At 43.5% G+C, this 17,947-nt stretch overlaps 1 protein-coding gene across 1 annotated transcript in view; it reads right to left on the reverse strand.

Annotated features, from left to right (window-relative positions):
- Positions 1 to 1,628: 1,628 nt before the first annotated feature.
- LOC106587483 (leucine-rich repeat-containing G-protein coupled receptor 4) overlaps positions 1,629 to 17,947 on the reverse strand; it is a 30,544-nt gene continuing 14,225 nt past the window's right edge. Inside the window, exons 4-18 of the mRNA XM_014175906.2 lie at positions 13,943 to 14,014; positions 11,996 to 12,211; positions 10,566 to 10,637; positions 9,879 to 9,947; positions 8,752 to 8,823; positions 6,910 to 6,981; positions 6,585 to 6,653; positions 6,333 to 6,404; positions 6,159 to 6,224; positions 5,959 to 6,030; positions 5,583 to 5,654; positions 3,788 to 3,913; positions 3,523 to 3,620; positions 3,352 to 3,405; positions 1,629 to 3,254 (exon numbers count right to left, since the gene is read on the reverse strand). Coding sequence (XP_014031381.1) covers positions 1,906 to 3,254; positions 3,352 to 3,405; positions 3,523 to 3,620; positions 3,788 to 3,913; positions 5,583 to 5,654; positions 5,959 to 6,030; positions 6,159 to 6,224; positions 6,333 to 6,404; positions 6,585 to 6,653; positions 6,910 to 6,981; positions 8,752 to 8,823; positions 9,879 to 9,947; positions 10,566 to 10,637; positions 11,996 to 12,211; positions 13,943 to 14,014 — 2,551 coding nt within the window. The 3' untranslated portion in view covers positions 1,629 to 1,905. The remainder of the gene's footprint in view (positions 3,255 to 3,351; positions 3,406 to 3,522; positions 3,621 to 3,787; positions 3,914 to 5,582; positions 5,655 to 5,958; positions 6,031 to 6,158; positions 6,225 to 6,332; positions 6,405 to 6,584; positions 6,654 to 6,909; positions 6,982 to 8,751; positions 8,824 to 9,878; positions 9,948 to 10,565; positions 10,638 to 11,995; positions 12,212 to 13,942; positions 14,015 to 17,947) is intronic.

A 17,947-nucleotide genomic window follows, 5' to 3' on the forward strand; every position in this document is an offset into this window, starting at 1 on the left:
TACATTCCTCCCACAATTGGTATCAACTAAAGGCGTGACTTAAATTCAGTGATACTGTACAACCAGATGTATTTACAAACAAAGCCTACAGTTCAAACCAAAATAACAAAATATCAATAGCATAAGAACACACACCTTACAAAGCACCGCTGGTAGCCACTAAAGTTGAAGAGGTAGCTTCCGTGGTTAGACAATGCATCCCATTCTTGATTATTGGTTTTTCTATCAAAAATAATTGACATATGGATAAACAGACAGCAATACACACCGATTTGGAATTTGCACGTAAGGGCTTCATACATCTCCAATACAATCTGGACAGTTGGTTGATGTTAAAATTACACTCAGTCAAAACATTGACAAATCCATACAAAAATAAGAAACTTTGTGATATAATTTCAAAAGCCAATGAGCTTCATAATGTGGACACATTAACAAAATGTTGAGGGGAGTCTAGGCTTCCCTACATTGCCTAATTTCCTGAGCGCTCACATGAATTACACATGTGGATACAAGCTCCTAGGGCGTGGTGGGGTGTAGGCACCATACGAAGTCATGCTTGTGCACATCAAACAGATATTCCCCTACAGTCACACATGATCCAATAAAATGTTTCATAGTGAAACATTATATGTTGTTATTATATCATAATATATACCATGATATCCATTACACCTGCTACACTGCTGAGCTGTGGGATTGTATGCGTCTTGATCAAAATGAATGGGTTGTGAGCACCAATGATGTCTATATATATATGTGTTGCTACAATGCGATCTGTCTCAGAGAACAATCCAGAAATGAAGGCCTTTGTGTGGCATCAACATTCAGCGCCAGAGGCTTAGCTTGCACTTGGTACATGCTGCATTCACCTTTCAAAGCCAACTTCCTGACACCTGAAATAACCTTGTCCATGGCCCAGACATTCTGCTCCTCTTTAAGCAATAAATTAGAACGATCCTGGGGGTAAAGCACAGTTCAACAAAATGATTTTCAGTCCAAGAGACAAAACAAAAAGTCATAAAAGCCTCCACAACAACTGGGAAGAGTGTTGTTAAAACAGTGCTCTCTCCCATTCCCACGTGACATCCAAGACTTTATCACTCATAGCGAGGAAGAATTGTTGACACTTATTGTCAAAGATAATAAACATTTAAGTCATTGTCTTGTAACTCTTGAGGAATGAATACAGGTCATGTGAAGATACATGAACAGATTCAGTTGGCTCACATTGGGAGGGCCTCAATGCAGCTTTCAGATTATATTTAACACATTGTCAGTACCCCTTAATTTAAAGCCGCTGCCATACAATTCTCCTTTCAGTTACTTTACATTCTCATATGAAAAACAACCCTAGAATGAGGATTATGATTACATTTGCTACATATACAAATGAATAGCGATTATGGCAAGGCTTTAAAATCGACAGACCAGGGAATGACAAGCTACAGGTAGAACCTACAAAAGGATGGCACATAGATCCTTGCCTTAGCAAGAGACGTGACAGATTCATTCAGGCTTGTAACATCTTGATAATGAGTTCGCTCTAAACCAAGAAGCAGGCACTGGTGGCAAGGTTTCCTCTTTTGTTACATATTTGACAGCCAGTTTTGTGTTATCACACAGGAATCAGTTCTAAATCCTGAAGGGCAAAACAAGTGTTGGCCAAAAGTCTCAGGTCTCAGAGAAGTCTAATTTAATGCCAGATTCCCTTTTTGTGACGGTTGAGTCTGGTTCACACAGTGATTAAAGAAGTGCTTCCTGAATGATTTGTGTGCACGGACCCTGCACATGTTTTGTTGTGTATCACAAACCTTTCTTTTTGTTATAGTGTCCAACACACACACACACACGCACGCACACGCACAAACAAACACAGATGCACACACACATCTGAAGAGTTTCTCAGTCTTTGATGCGAGGTATGTTGTATGCGTAGTGGACCAGAGGGAGTCCTCGGCTCTGGCAGAAGCAGGCTCGTCCACAGGCCTGCACCTGGTCGGAACTGTCGGACACAAACGAGTCCCCCTCGTCAGCGTACTCTGACTGGGCAGAGAGGGTGCCGCTGTCTGCCCAGTAGCCCTCCGTACGCTGGCCCGCTGCCGCACCAGCCGAGAGGGTAGGGCAGCTGTGGGACTTCACCAAGTGTCTGCAGACTGATGATGAGGAGGAAGAGGTCCTGGCGTGTAGAGCCGCCTCGCAGCGCTCACACATGACTGTCTCCCCACAGAGCTGGGAGTACACCCCACAGTCATAGCCCAGCCGTGTGGAGGAGTCCCCGTCCCCATCCACGACCCCAGAGCCCCCCGCACACTGCCCAGCCTTCACCCCCCGGGCCACAGCTCCATGGCCCCGCAGCCGCAGCCAGTCCTCCCGGAAGGCTTGGCTGAAGAAAACGTAGAGCACGGGGTTAAGGCATGCCGGTAGGGGGAAGAAGATGAGCGTGACGGACTTGGCGATCTCAGGGCCCCCCGCGGTGCCAGACCTGGCCAGTAGAGGGGCGAAGGAGAAGGCTGCAACAGGGCAGAAGAAGATGCAGTTGGTGAATATGAGCCATGCCACGTGGCGTACGGCCCCTGCCTGCTCCTGGTCTGCCAGCTCCACCCTGCCCAAGCCACAGTAGAGCTGGGTGTACACTGCTGCTGTGAACAGGTAGGCCAGAGCGTTGAGCAGCACCAGGGCCACAGTGACCCCCAGCGCAGGGCCCTCACCGCCAGAGAAGGGTAAACAGAGAGGGGAGGCTGAAGGGTCGCTGGTACTGAAGAGGGGCAGGCAGGCTGCTGCAGCCGCCAGGAGTCCCAGAAGAGCAGCAGCCAGGGCGAAGCGTCTGTTCCCGAACCCCCTCTCGCTGCTCCTCCTGGGCGAGATGGCCTTCCCCAGGAGCCCCCTCACCGCCACGCTGCGCTCCACAGCCGCCAGGGGCAACAGCAGAACCGCCCACTCGGAGGAGAACACCGCCAGGGCCCCTGTCGCCCGGCAGCCCACCCCCGTCTCCCACCAGACCCCAAACTCAGCGAAGGAGCCCCAGGTGGCAGCATCCAGGACAGTGAGCACCCCCACATAGACCCCAGTTAGCAGGTTGGTGAGGGCCAGGAGGCCAACCAGCAGCCTGGCAGGGGAGAGGGCCAAGGCCCGGCGGGAGAAGGTGGCTGCCAGCACCAGAGTGTTGAAGATCAGGGCCACCAGGCAGATGAACCACACAGTCAGACGGATCATCCAGCTGCCCAGGAGGTGCTCACAGGGCTTGAAGGCTCCTGGAGGAGAGAGACAGAGTCATCCTTCAGTTAGTAAAAGATGTGATGATGTACACAATTCAATGCTGTAGATGACAATAAAGTGACTGTGGTTTACCTGGAGAGGGAGAGCAGTGCATTACCATCGATATCCTCTCCATTTCTTCTCCACCTAGAACACAAAGATTCATTAGCTAATCAATTTCAATAAACTTTTTATCTCTCCTCTGAATCATACTTGTTTATGTCAAGAGTGGTCTAATGACCAGTCATGACTGACATCATTTACCTGTAACCTTCTTGATGTCCTCCTCATCAGTGGAAGATGTTGAAGAATCACATCCCACAAATGCACAGCACTGGTAAGCATAGGGAACTGATACTGACCTGTAGACCACAATAGGACCATTATCATTCAAAGTGTTGCATGACCCCAACCTCACAGTTGGACTTAAGTTTAGTTACTGTAAGTGAATTGGGTTTGGCACTACAGTGAGTTCACATCTAGTTCAGGACAGTGTGAGGTCATTTGGATGAATTACTAGGATTCTGACCTGAGTTTGGGGAGGCTCTTTGCAGTAAATACATTTTTCATCTGCAGGTTTCCTGTGAGTTTCAATTGGTTCAGGGAACTCAGTCCAGTTGTTGGAATGCTGGTCAGCGAGTTTAAACTCAGGTCTCTGAAACAAACAGGACATATTAGCATACATACATTCCTGGAACACACTACTAACATATGTACACATATGTTTAAACAGTAATGTAATAATCTTATTAAATACTTTTTTCTTTACATAGTTGAATGTGCTGACAACAAATTCACACAAAAATAATCAATGGAAATCCAATTTATCAACCCATGGAGGTCTGGATTTGGAGTCACACTCAAAATTAAAGTGGAAAACCACACTACAGGCTGATCCAACTTTGATGTAAAGTCCTTAAAACAAGTCAAAATGAGGCTCAGTAGTGTGTGTGGCCTCCACGTGCCTGTATGACCTCCCTACAACACCTGGGCATGCTCCTGATGAGGTGGCGGATGGTCTCCTGAGGGATCTCCTCCCAGACCTGGACTAAAGCATCCGCCAACTCCTGGACAGTCTGTGGTGCAACGTGGCGTTGGTGGATGGAGCGAGACATGATGTCCCAGATGTGCTCAATTGGATTCAGGTCTGGGGAACGGGCGGGCCAGTCCATAGCATCAATGCCTTCCTCTTGCAGGAACTGCTGACACACTCCAGCCACATGAGGTCTAGCATTGTCTTGCATTAGGAGGAACCCAGGGCCAACCGCACCAGCATATGGTCTCACAAGGGGTCTGAGGATCTCATCTCGGTACCTAATGGCAGTCAGGCTACCTCTGTCGAGCACATGGAGGGCTGTGCGGCCCCCCAAAGAAATGCCACCCCACACCATGACTGACCCACCGCCAAACCGGTCATGCTGGAGGATGTTGCAGGCAGCAGAACGTTCTCCACAGCGTCTCCAGACTCTGTCACGTCTGTCACGTGCTCAGTGTGAACCTGCTTTCATCTGTGAAGAGCACAGGGCGTCAGTGGCGAATTTGCCAATCTTGGTGTTCTCTGGCAAATGCCAAACGTCCTGCACGGTGTTGGGCTGTAAGCACAACCCCCACCTGTGGACGTCGGACCCTCATACCACCCTCATGGAGTCTGTTTCTGACCATTTGAGCAGACACATGCACATTTGTGGCCTGCTGGAGGTCATTTTGCAGGGCTCTGGCAGTGCTCCTCCTGCTCCTCCTTGCACAAAGGCGGAGGTAGCGGTCCTGCTGCTGGGTTGTTGCCCTCCTATGGCCTCCTCCACGTCTCCTGATGTACTGGCCTGTCTCCTGGTAGCGCCTCCATGCTCTGGACACTACGCTGACAGACACAGCAAACCTTCTTGCCACAGCTCGCATTGATGTGCCATCCTGGATGAGCTGCACTACCTGAGCCACTTGTGTGGGTTGTAGACTCCGTCTCATGCTACCACTAGAGTGAAAGCACCGCCAGCATTCAAAAGTGACCAAAACATCAGCCAGGAAGCATAGGAATTGAGAAGTGGTCTGTGGTCACCACCTGCTGAACCACTCCTTTATTGGGGGTGTCTTGCTTATTGCCTATAATTTCCACCTGTTGTCTATTCCATTTGCACAACAGCATGTGAAATTTATTGTCAATCAGTGTTGCTTCCTAAGTGGACAGTTTGATTTCACAGAAGTGTGATTGACTTGGAGTTACATTGTGTTGTTTAAGTGTTCCCTTTATTTTTTGGAGCAGTATATTTGTTATCATGACTTGTATGAGAACAGATTTAGTTTTTACCACAGTATAGTGTCCTACTCACAGGTTTGTTAGCACCGTCAAATAGAGGAAAGCATCTCTGTGGATGGTTTTCATTTCATTTCTACTCAGGTCCCTGCAGGAAAGAAAATTACTTAAAGATGTGTTCAGAATGAGGGCAGCAAATTAAGCATGCTTTTTTAAATGAGCCTCTGGCATGAGCTAGTGATGAGTTCAACTGAGTTCATTTCCAATGAGATCTACTTTGGCCTTTACCTTTAAGCCTCAAGGTACTATAGGCTGTGTGTGTGTGTGTGTGTGTGTGTGTGTGTGTGTGTGTGTGTGTGTGTGTGTGTGTGTGTGTGTGTGTGTGTGTGTGTGTGTGTGTGTGTGTGTGTGTGTGTGTGTGTGTGTGTGTGTGAGTGTGTGTGTGTACTCACAGCAAGCGCAGGGCAGACAGACCCTGGAATGTGTCCCTGTCGATTTGCTGGATGTGGTTGTGCTGCAGGCTTCTATAATTAGGACAGAACACAGAATATACACTCAGAAAAAGGTAGAAGGTGGGGGTCATCTTGAGTGTAATGTTTAAAAATGTGTTTGTGCTCTTGCTCACATTCCCAACAATATATACCATACTCACATTTCCTGCAGCTTTAGACAGCCCTGGAAGGAAGGCAGCTCCTCAATCTCATTGTAGGACAGGTCTCTGATGAGCAAAAGGATGAAATAATGTAATCTGGAATGTCACCAGCATTTATGTGAACTAGATTAATAAGGTAGGATAAGGGTGAGAGGTGAGGTTGGGGATACTAACAGAGTCCGCAGCACCTTGAGATCCTCACAGAGCTCAACCGGTATGGCAGAAATCTTTGTGCCTGTCAAAGTGCTGAGAAAGAAACACTCTGATTTAATTACCACTGACAAACTGTCTCACTTAACCTCAAACAAGGCAGAAAAAAAGCCAATCACTCACAATCTGTCTAACACAAACACATTCATTCTAACATTGTCGGTCTGTGTCAGTTGTGTATGTTGATGTAAAGCGTCTGCTGTATTGTGTACTCACAGACTCTCCAGGTTGTTAGTCCCAGTGAGACAGGGAAACTCCTGCATCATACTGGCTCCACGTAGCATCCTGAAACACATACCTCACAGGGTTAGAATACAATAGGTATGACACACCAGAGACTAACTTTAGTCTGAATAACTGTCCACTTGTAACATTACATCATGGTATGAAATAAGCACCAGCGATATTCAGTGTATTGTATCACATGGTGATTAATACACTTTTATTGTAAATCAGTTAATTCAGAGATCCTTACCACACTATGAACATAATGTTCAGAGTACCAGACTTGGTTTTCTAACAGATATGGACAGGGACTTACAGGGAGTGCAGGTCAGACAGGTTCTGGAAGGCTGAAGTTCCCACAAAGGACAGGGGGTTGTCATACAGGTGGCTGGGGAGGATAAGAGAAGAGGACACTCACAGTAAACTCATTTACTATGAGAGAATGGCACCATCTTCTGGACAAGTATCTTCTAGGGCCCATGGTCAGTTATTATATTACCAGCGTGGTGCTGTCTGTCAGTCATTATATTACCAGCGTGGTGCTGTCTGTCAGTCATTATATTACCAGCGTGGTGCTGTCTGTCAGTCACTATATTACCAGCTTGGTGCTGTCAGTCAGTCACTATATTACCAGCGTGGTACTGTCAGTCAGTCACTATATTACCAGCTTGGTGCTGTCAGTCAGTCACTATATTACCAGCTTGGTGCTGTCAGTCAGTCACTATATTACCAGCTTGGTGCTGTCAGTCAGTCACTATATTACCAGCTTGGTGCTGTCAGTCAGTCACTATATTACCAGCATGGTGCTGTCAGTCAGTCACTATAGTACCAGCTTGGTGCTGTCAGTCAGTCACTATATTACCAGCTTGGTGCTGTCAGTCAGTCACTATATTACCAGCATGGTGCTGTCAGTCAGTCACTATATTACCAGCATGGTGCTGTCAGTCAGTCACTATATTACCAGCATGGTGCTGTCAGTCAGTCACTATAGTACCAGCTTGGTGCTGTCAGTCAGTCACTATATTACCAGCGTGGTGCTGTCAGTCAGTCACTATATTAACAGCGTGGTGCTGTCAGTCAGTCACTATATTACCAGCGTAGTGCTGTCAGTCAGTCACTATATTACCAGCATGGTGCTGTCAGTCAGTCACTATAGTACCAGCTTGGTGCTGTCAGTCAGTCACTATATTACCAGCGTGGTGCTGTCTGTCAGTCACTATATTACCAGCGTGGTGCTGTCAGTCAGTCACTATATTACCAGCGTGGTGCTGACAGTCAGTCACTATATTACCAGCGTGGTGCTGTCAGTCAGTCACTATATTACCAGCGTGGTGCTGTCAGTCAGTCACTATATTACCAGCGTGGTGCTGACAGTCAGTCACTATATTACCAGCGTGGTGCTGTCAGTCAGTCACTATATTACCAGCGTGGTGCTGTCAGTCAGTCACTATATTACCAGCTTGGTGCTGTCAGTCAGTCACTATATTACCAGCGTGGTGCTGTCAGTCAGTCACTATATTACCAGCGTAGTGCTGTCAGTCAGTCACTATATTACCAGCGTGGTGCTGTCAGTCAGTCACTATATTACCAGCGTGGTGCTGTCAGTCAGTCACTATATTACCAGCTTGGTGCTGTCAGTCACTATATTACCAGCTTGGTGCTGTCAGTCAGTCACTATATTACCAGCGTGGTGCTGTCAGTCAGTCACTATAGTACCAGCTTGGTGCTGTCAGTCAGTCACTATATTACCAGCTTGGTGCTGTCAGTCACTATATTACCAGCTTGGTGCTGTCAGTCAGTCACTATATTACCAGCGTGGTGCTGTCAGTCATGTGCATGTCAGTCATGTGTGTAAATATGATAAACTGTACATGCTAGTACAGTGTTTCTCAACTCCAGTCCTGGACTACCCCCAACAGCACACATATTTTGTAGCCCCGGACAAGCAGACCTGATTCAACTGGTCAACTAATCATCAAGCACTCAATGAGTTGAATCAGGTGAGCTTGTCTGGAGCTACAACCAAAATGTGTACAGTTGGAGGTACTGGAGGACTGGAGTTGGGGAACACTGTGCTAGTACATGAATGTGTGAAGGCTCAAGGTTCTATTCTATAGTATTTGTTGACAGTAGGACTGGCTTTGAAGTATAGCCTTACATGGTGCGGAGCAAAGGGTTCTTGTGGAAGGCTCCCTCAGGTATGGCTGCTATGTCATTGCTGTGAAATCCACTGGAGGAAAATTAAAATATACACAGTGAATATTATTCTAACCACAATCTTTGGAATGAAGGTGGAATATTAAATGTGCAACGATACAGTTGCAAGAGCTGAACGAGAAGAACAAGATACAAATTGTGATTAGAAAAACAGATGGGTCCAAATTAAGTAAACTGTTATAGTTGCCAATATGTAAATGACGACTAATTCTGTACACGTGTGCTACAGCTTCCTGATTTCTGCACTTAATGTGGCTAATTCCAGTTTTCACCATTAGATGGCATCTTTCAATCTAATGTGTGTCAATTATTTGACTGAAGGTTTAATTGCTAATTAATCTATACTGCTGTCATAAAACATGGTAAATTCCATATCTGTTCAATATTGTTTTTCCATCAGAAATATGAAAGGACACCATCTGGAGAACAGTTGTGACTGTCCACATGAAACGTGAAGTCAAGATCTATTGTTCAAGATGTCCCAGTGACACTGTGAAAACAAAGGCAGGTAATGTACCTAATGTGCCTGCATCTTTTATCTAGTAGACATGTCCCTTATATCCATCACAAGTTCAAGGGATCAATAAACCATTGTACAGGAACATTAAGACAGCCTCTCTCTCTACTACAGCTCTGACAGACAGGAGAGGAGAGCAACAAAGGTAAGGAAAACAGACAGAGGAGTGTATTCTTGGGGGCACTATTCAGACCCCATCATTCATCTCTCAGCTCCCCCTGCCAAGGTTCACAGTTCCACCGAGACACATCAACAGCTCACATTTCTACAAAAACACAGCAGCCTGCACGCAACCAGAAAATGATATCACCTCTAGGCCACATGCCGCTTACTGACTAAACAACCTAATCCCTCAAAGTTGACGTTTCAGATTTTAAAAATCTCACTAAGGGAATCTGTGTACGCATGTGCATCACTGTGTGTGTGTGTGTGTGTGTCGGTATCGGTGTGTATGTGCTTCCATTTGTGACTGTGTGTGTGTGTGTGTGTGTGTGTGTGTGTGTGTGTGTGTGTGTGTGTGTGTCATGTGTTTGTCATGGGACAGTACTCACAGCTCCTTCAGTTTGGGTAGTGCCTGGATTGCTTCTGGGAAGGTCATCAGGTTGTTGAAGTTAAGATCCCTGAGGGGCCAAAAGGAGCAGGGAGTTTCATAATCATTACACCACACACCACAGCACACTCAATCATACCGCAACCATTCACTAGCAGTGCTGTGCAAACATACAGTCACCTTAACGATAGTAAAGTATTGATCTTCCAGTTTCAGGCACTACACTATAAAACATTATCTTGAAGGGATATCCAGCGTTCACGAATAGCCAAGTGTACTGTAGTTCCCATGACAGACTGGAGTGCTCACATATAAGCTAGGCTCCTATGGTAAGTAAGAGAAATATTTTTCTGTTTTATCAGTGTCAACGTTGTGAGTGAGTGTGACACTCATGGTACATCTAATATGGCTGCTGTTAAACCATAGGCCAGAATGTCTCTGTCCTCTCCGGACTAAATAGGTTGTGTCACTGTTCAGGCTGGCGACGCAGGAGGAAGCGAACAATGGGAGGGTAGTGCAGATAGCCATCATGGACTCCGCTCCATTTATCCTGGAGCAATTACAGGAGGAAGTGGACACACTGACGTCCCAGCCGCTCTGGGTGTGTGTGTGTGTCTGTGTGTGTGTGTGTGTGGGGGGGGGAGGGCTCATACACACTGTTAATGAGTTTGTATTCAAATGTACTTACAGCGTCTCTAGGTTCTCTAGCCCCGTGAAGCAGCTCTCCCCAATCTCCTTAATTCTGTTATTATGCAGATGCCTGGAAGATAAAGGATATATTTATATTCCATTCCCAGCTCAAAATAGACTTCACTGTTGCAGACGAGCCAAAACGGACATTGAACAACAGAAGGAACATGTATAGGATATCTAGTCTATGTGATTGAACATGCAGGGAGGTTTTAATAGGGGTCTGTCTGGGTTTTTAAGCAGGATATAATACAGCTATTCTTTGTGACATACAACACACATAAAACAAAATGCTCAATCTGCCACATGGCATCTCATCCTTTGTGGATGAACAACACAGCACTTTTCACATCTCCCACACTCCCTGCCTGATAGTAAGACCCAATTCAATCTATTCATAAGGTAAATGACCTCTGCAGCTATCACCAGAGACCACAGTGATTGGTAAGTCAGGTATCATTGTGAGTGCTGGTGTGTCGAAGCCTCATGGATTCAAGGTATTTTCTTCCTGTTTATTCTTGCCAGCCACTAGGGACACAGCTCTGTCCTATTTCCCTCCAACTGGGCCCTGCAGCAATAGCATTTTTATTGTGTGTGTGTGCGTGCATGCGTTTGTGTGCGTGTACATGTGTGCATGCGTGCATTTGTGTTTGAAGTGATGGCTTCATACAGTGTGTTGATATATTTATCTAAAAATTTCATTTGACTTGGAGTGGAATGGATTTGAACATCTGCAATATTTGAATGGTAGAGAAGTGTAATCTGATGGCTTGTTCCTTTGACACTGTTTAAAAATAACTGTCTTTCATAATAAAAGTGGAGATTGTTCTATTACCCATGATTCCATGATTCTACATTTTCTTCTTCCAACAGATGTAAATTGGGGTGGCAGGGTAGCCTAGTGGTTAGAGCGGTGGACTAGTAACTGAAAGGTTGCAAGTTCAAATCCCTGAGCTGACAAGGTACAAATCTGTCGTTCTGCCCCTGAACAGGCAGTTAACCCACTGTTCCTAGGCCGTCATTGAAAATAAGAATTTGTTCCTAACTGACTGAAGGTTAAAACATTATTATTTTGAAATAATAATTTATAGAAAAAAAAGAATAAAAAATCTCCACCAAAAACAGCTCAGATCTGTGCTATATCTGAATCTACAGTATACTATCAATGAGTTGAACGCCCCAAACTCTCCCCTAAGGGAAGGAGCACAGAACAGATCCAGAACAGCACCAAGATCACACATGGGTTTAAATACTATCTTGAGATTACTGAGCTTGCCTGACACAATGGAACCAATAGAATAATCACAAGGAGTCCAAACCCTGCCCCTCTTGCACTCCAGAGAGACTAGAGAAAACGCTAAACCTATTTGAAAGATTTCAAATAGTATTTGAACCCAGGTCTGGAATAGATAGATCTGCAGCACTCACAGCACCACCAGACTGGAGAGGTTGGCAAAGGCATTGTTGGGGATGTGGGTGATGCGGTTGAGTGCCAGGGTGAGAGCCTGCAGGTTAGCCTGGTGTCTCATGGGGCCCACTGGGACCTCAGTCAGGCTGTTGTCATCCAGCCAGAGGTGGCGGAGCTGCTGCAGGCCCTCAAAGCTATCCTCAGGCACCGTCGTGATGTGGTTGGCATCCAGACGTCTGCAGAGGGAGGGGGGGAAAGAGATTTTAGAAACCTTTATCTTACTAGTTATGTCACACCAATGTGTGAATTCTGTCATACATTCACCACCATGGACATTCTCACGTTGAGGACATCTCATATTGATACAGCACATAACGAGAGAGAGAGAGAGAGAGAGAGACAGAGAGAGAGAGAGAGAATCAAGGGCCATGTAAGGAATGGTATTTATGAGGTATTTCTATTGCCTCAGTAGAAAAACATTACACTATGGTCTTCCATTTTTAACAGCTTTCCATTGGCCTTACTCTTGTCAACTGCAAATATTTGAATGAGCCATTGGATAGCCTACTACATTATAACATATGTATAGTAAGTATGGTGTTACTATAAAAATGTGCATTTTATTCTTCTTCTAAATATTCTGCATTTATTTCTAACTATTTAGACTGTTCTGGTGAGAACTATAAACAGAAGGTTATAAATAGCTTTGTTCTACAATCAAGGTTTCTACTAGTTTTGTATTTGGCTGGTGCTGCACATTCTGTTCCTCATTCATGAAACCTGCTCCTTAATGTGTTATCACAACATTCACTCTCTCTTGCAACAAAAGCTCTGTCCCTTTGTTATTCCACTCTTCCCTTCACAGACTCCCTCTAAGTTTCACTCTCCTCTTCCCTCGCTCTCTTTCCACCTCCATGACTCCATATCTCTCTCTCCCTCTAAATTCCCTACGAGTCTGTGTTGGAAGTAGAAAGGCACGATGATTGACATCTAACTCTCAAAGGCATTATACAAACCTAGCTAGGCTCTGCCAAAACATATTACTTCAGCTACAGACCTTAACCCCTAAGAGAGAAAAGACTTGTGCAAAAAAGAGAAGGAAAAAAGAAGGGGAAAACGTGGGACTGAGGGAAAGGAACTGGAGGTGATAAATGGCAGAAAGCTGGATTTTCAGCACGTCCCGGACCAGGCTTCCAGCTGGATCTCATCCTACACTATTCACAGTCAGAGTCAAAAGAGGCACAGGGAAACAAAGATGGTGTAATGCTCAGTCATAGTCCCTCAGAGAGTGACATGCAGTAGTCACAGAGAGTCACTAAGTTAAAGTCAAAGGAAAGAGACGCTGAGGAGCTGGGGATTTGGAAACCAGTGCAGGGCTCTACGCGGACCATTTTTACAAGGAGCACATGTGCGCGCCTAAGTTGAAAAATGTAGACATATAGGAGCACAATGAAAAATATTTGAGGTATTAAAGCTAGAATCCTTCATTTTTCTAGGCACATTGGTGACTAAATTCATATTCCAGGTCGCACAGCAATAACTAAAATGGCCGCACTGTAGAGCCCTGCAGTGTCTGGGAAACATAACAACCCACACACATCCCTTTCAAACCTATACAGGCAAAAACCAATCACATAAATAAATAGATGATGTCTCACTGTTGGTAAATGCAATGTGGTGGGGGGTAAAGACAGCATGGTAACCAGATGGTTATGTGTGAGCTGTGTAAAGGTTAGTGCAATGATGCAGACCAGTCTAGAGGAAGCTAATAGGTCAATTGGATTGTAGAGTGAATGCTTCCCATTGTAAATGTCATGATTATGCTTACGATGTCCATTTGAGGAGTTTTGCCATTTCAAGTCTCTAAAAGGTAGGTGTGTGTGTGTGTGTGTGTGTGTGTGTGTGTGTGTGTGTGTGTGTGTCACAGTCGTGTAATTCCAGATGGGTGAAGAGATAGGGGGACTCACAGAGACTGTAGAGAGTAGAGGTTTTTTATAGCTGTACTTGGAACAGTCTTCAGCTGGTTATTCTGCAGCATCCTGAGGGAGAGAACAGTTTTATAACCTGAACTGTGGTCGCACCAACATGACTCCCCATTACAATTTCTGCACAACCAAATCAAATCACATTTTATTGGTCACATACACATATTTAGCAGATGTTATTGCGGGTGTAGTGAAATTATTGTGTTCCTAGCTCCAACAGTACAGTAATATCTAACAATTCACAACAATACACAAATCTAAAAGTAAAAGAATAGAATTAAGAAATATATAAATATTAGGATGAGCAATGTCGGAGTGGCATTGACTAAAATACAGAAAGAATAGAATACAGTATTTACATATGAAATGAGTAAAGCAGTATGTAAACATTATTAAAGTGACTAGTGTTCCATTACTAAAGTGACCAGTGATTCCATGTCTATGTATATAGGGCAGCAGCCTCTAAGGTGCAGGTTGAGTAACCCGGTGGTAGCCGGCTAGTGATGCAACCAGCAGTCATGTGGTGCGTACGAGAATGAGAAGATCAGCTCTGTAACAAGTTAAAGTGTGAACACAGTATGAAAATGTATGCACTAACTACTGTAAGTCGCTCTGGATAAGAGCATCTGCTAAATGACTAAAATGTAAATGAACACAAAAGGATTACAAAGTGTTGCAGCCTCAGCCTCTTATCTCTGTAAAGAGTCAAAGTCATTGACTCTAACTAGCACCTCAGGCTTTGTTTCATAAGCTTGTGTATGGGTTCGGGGTGAAGTAGAGTGTACAGCATGCATTACAGTATACTTGACTGTGGGGAGGATGTGTGTGTCTCTGAGCACACACATTTGTGTATGCATGCATATCCCATATGAAAAAAGAATATAGTGTATACTATGGTAGGAATAGTATAGTATTCACTGTAGTGTTTTTGCGAACTTTACTCACTGTATTGTTTTTGCAGACTGAAGTCCGCAAAAACACTACATTGAACTGTAGTATTTACAGTTTACTGTAGTATACATACTGTAGTAAAAAAATAATAGTATATACTATAGTAATTACTGTAGTGTTTTTGCGGACTGTAGGATACTGTAGTATTTACTGTAGTGTTTTTGCGGTCATTACTGTAGTATTTACTAAAGTGTTTTTGTTTTATTATCTATTAGAGGTCGACCGATTATGATTTTTCTACGCCGATACCGATACCGATTATTGGAGGGCCAAAAAAAATCCGCTACCGATTAATCGGCCGATTTATATATATATATATATATATATATATTTGTAATAATGACAATTACAACAATACTGAATGAACACTTATTTTATCTTAATATAATACATCAATAAAATCAATTTAGACTCAAATAAATAATGAAACATGTTCAATTTGGTTTAAATAATGCAAAAACATAGTGTTGGAGAAGAAAGTAAAAGTGCAATGTGTGCCATGTAAAAAAGCTAACGTTTAAGTTCCTTGCTCAGAACATATGAAAGCTGGTGGTTCCTTTTAACATGAGTCTTCAATATTCCCAGGTGAGAAGTTTTAGGTTGTAGTTATTATAGGACTATTTCTCTCTATACCATTTGTATTTCATATACCTTTGACTATTGGATGTTCTAATAGGTAAATTAGTATTGCCAGCCAAATCTCGGGAGTTGATAGGCTTGAAGTCATATGTTTTACTTGCTATATTGTATTTACTTCGCCACCATGGCCTTTTTTTGCCTTTACCTCCCTTATCTCACCTCATTTGCTCACATTGTATATAGACTTATTTTTCTACTGTATTATTGACTGTATGTTTGTTTTACTCCATGTGTAACTCTGTGTTGCTGTATGTGTCGAACTGCTTTGCTTTATCTTGACCAGGTAGCAATTGTAAATGAGAACTTGTTCTCAACTTGCCTACCTGGTTAAATAAAGGTGAATTTCTTTTTTTTAATTTTTTATAAACAGCGCAATGCTTGAAGCACAGAGAAGAGCTACTGGAAAATGCACGAAAGTGCTGTTTGAATGAATGCTTACGAGCCTGCTGCTGCCTACCACCACTCAGTCAGACTGCTCTATCAAATCATAGACTTAATTATAATATAATAACACACAGAAATACGAGCCTTAGGTCATTAATATGGTCAAATCCGGAAACGATCATTTCAAAAACAAAACATTTATTCTTTCAGTGAAATACACGGAACCGTTCTGTATTTTAATCTAACGGGTGACATCCATAAGTCTAAATATTGCTGTTACATTGCACAACCTTCAATATTATGTCATAATTATGTAAAATTCTGGAATATTAATTACGGTCTTTGTTAGGAAGAATTGGTCTTCACACAGTTCGCAACGAGCCAGGCGGCCCAAACTGCTGCATATACCCTGACTCTGCTTGCACAGGATGCAAGAAAAGTGACACAATTTCCCTAGTTAAAAGAAATTCAAGTTAGCAGGAAATATTAACTAAATACGCAGGTTTAAAAATATATACTTGTGTATTGATTTTAAGAAAGGCATTGATGTTTATGGTTAGGTACACATTGGTGCAGCGACAGTGCTTTTTTCGCTAATGCGCTTGTTAAATCACCCGTTTGGCGAAGTAGGCTGTGATTCAATGACAAATTAACAGCCACCGCATCGATTATATGCAACGCAGGACAAGCTAGATGAACTAGTAATATCATCAACCATGTGTAGTTAACTAGTGATTATGTTAAGATTGATTGTTTTTTATAAGATAAGTTTAATGCTAGCTAGCACCTTACCTTGGCTCCTTGCTGCACTAGCATAACAGGTAGTCAGCCTGCCACGCAGTCTCCTCGTGGAGTACAATGTAATCGGCGTCCAAAAATGCCGATTACCGATTGTTATGAAAACTTGAAATCGGCCCTAATTAATCGGCCATTCCGATGAATCGGTCGACCTCTATTATCTATGACATAGAAGTGGGGGGGCTTTCTCTTGACAAAACGTAATAGACAAATACTAAAAGAGCAAATTTGCCATAACCTGTAGGTAGGAAGGACTGGGGTCTGAACGGAAGGTTCAGAGCTTCTGCTCATTTCTATAACCAGAGGGAATAAAATACACTTAGTGTACAATGCATTATGAACACCTTCCTAATATTGACTTGCACCCCCTTTTGCCCTCAGAACAGACACAATTTGTCAAGGCATGGATGCTACAAGGTGTCGAAAGCGTTACACAGAGATGCTGACTCCAATGCTTCTCACAGTTGTGTCAAGTTGGCTGGATGTCCTTCGAGTTGTGGACCATTCTTGATACACACGGAAACTATTGAGTGTGAAAAACCCAGCAGCATTGCAGTTCTTGAAACACCCAAACCAGTGTGCCTGGCACCTACTACCATTACCAGTTCAAAATACACTTAAAATCTTTTGTCTTGCCCATTCACCCTCTGAATAGCTCACATACACGATCCATGTCTCAATTGTCTCAAGGCTTAAAAATCATTATTTAACCTGTCTCCCCTCCACTTCATCTACACTGATTGAAGTGGATTTAACAAGTGACATCTATAAAGGATCCTAACTTTTACCTGGATTTACCTGGTCAGTCTATGTCATGGAAATGTTTTGTCCACTCAATGTAAACGGTCTATCCTTGACATGTATGTTTCTCACTTACAGGTGGCACAAATTGGGATATGGGGAGGGGAATGGGCAGGGTATATGCAAATTAAATACTGTAATATTTACTATAGTAAAAACAAGTTTGGGCGGACTGACATTTCATCAGTATTTACTAGTGTTTTTTGTGGATAATTCTGTAGTATTCTACAAAATTATATACTACTAGTACTACACATGATCAAGAGATACTACAATGTGTAGTATAGAATTCTACAGTATACTACAGAATTATATAGTAAGTACTGTAGTATTCCATAGTAAAATAGTATTTTTTTATGTGGGATGTGAGTACTTGACCATGTAATGATGAGCGTTAGTATCTGTCTGTGGATC

This window comes from Salmo salar, chromosome ssa26, assembly GCF_905237065.1.
Source record: "Salmo salar chromosome ssa26, Ssal_v3.1, whole genome shotgun sequence".
NCBI lineage: Eukaryota > Metazoa > Chordata > Actinopteri > Salmoniformes > Salmonidae > Salmo > Salmo salar.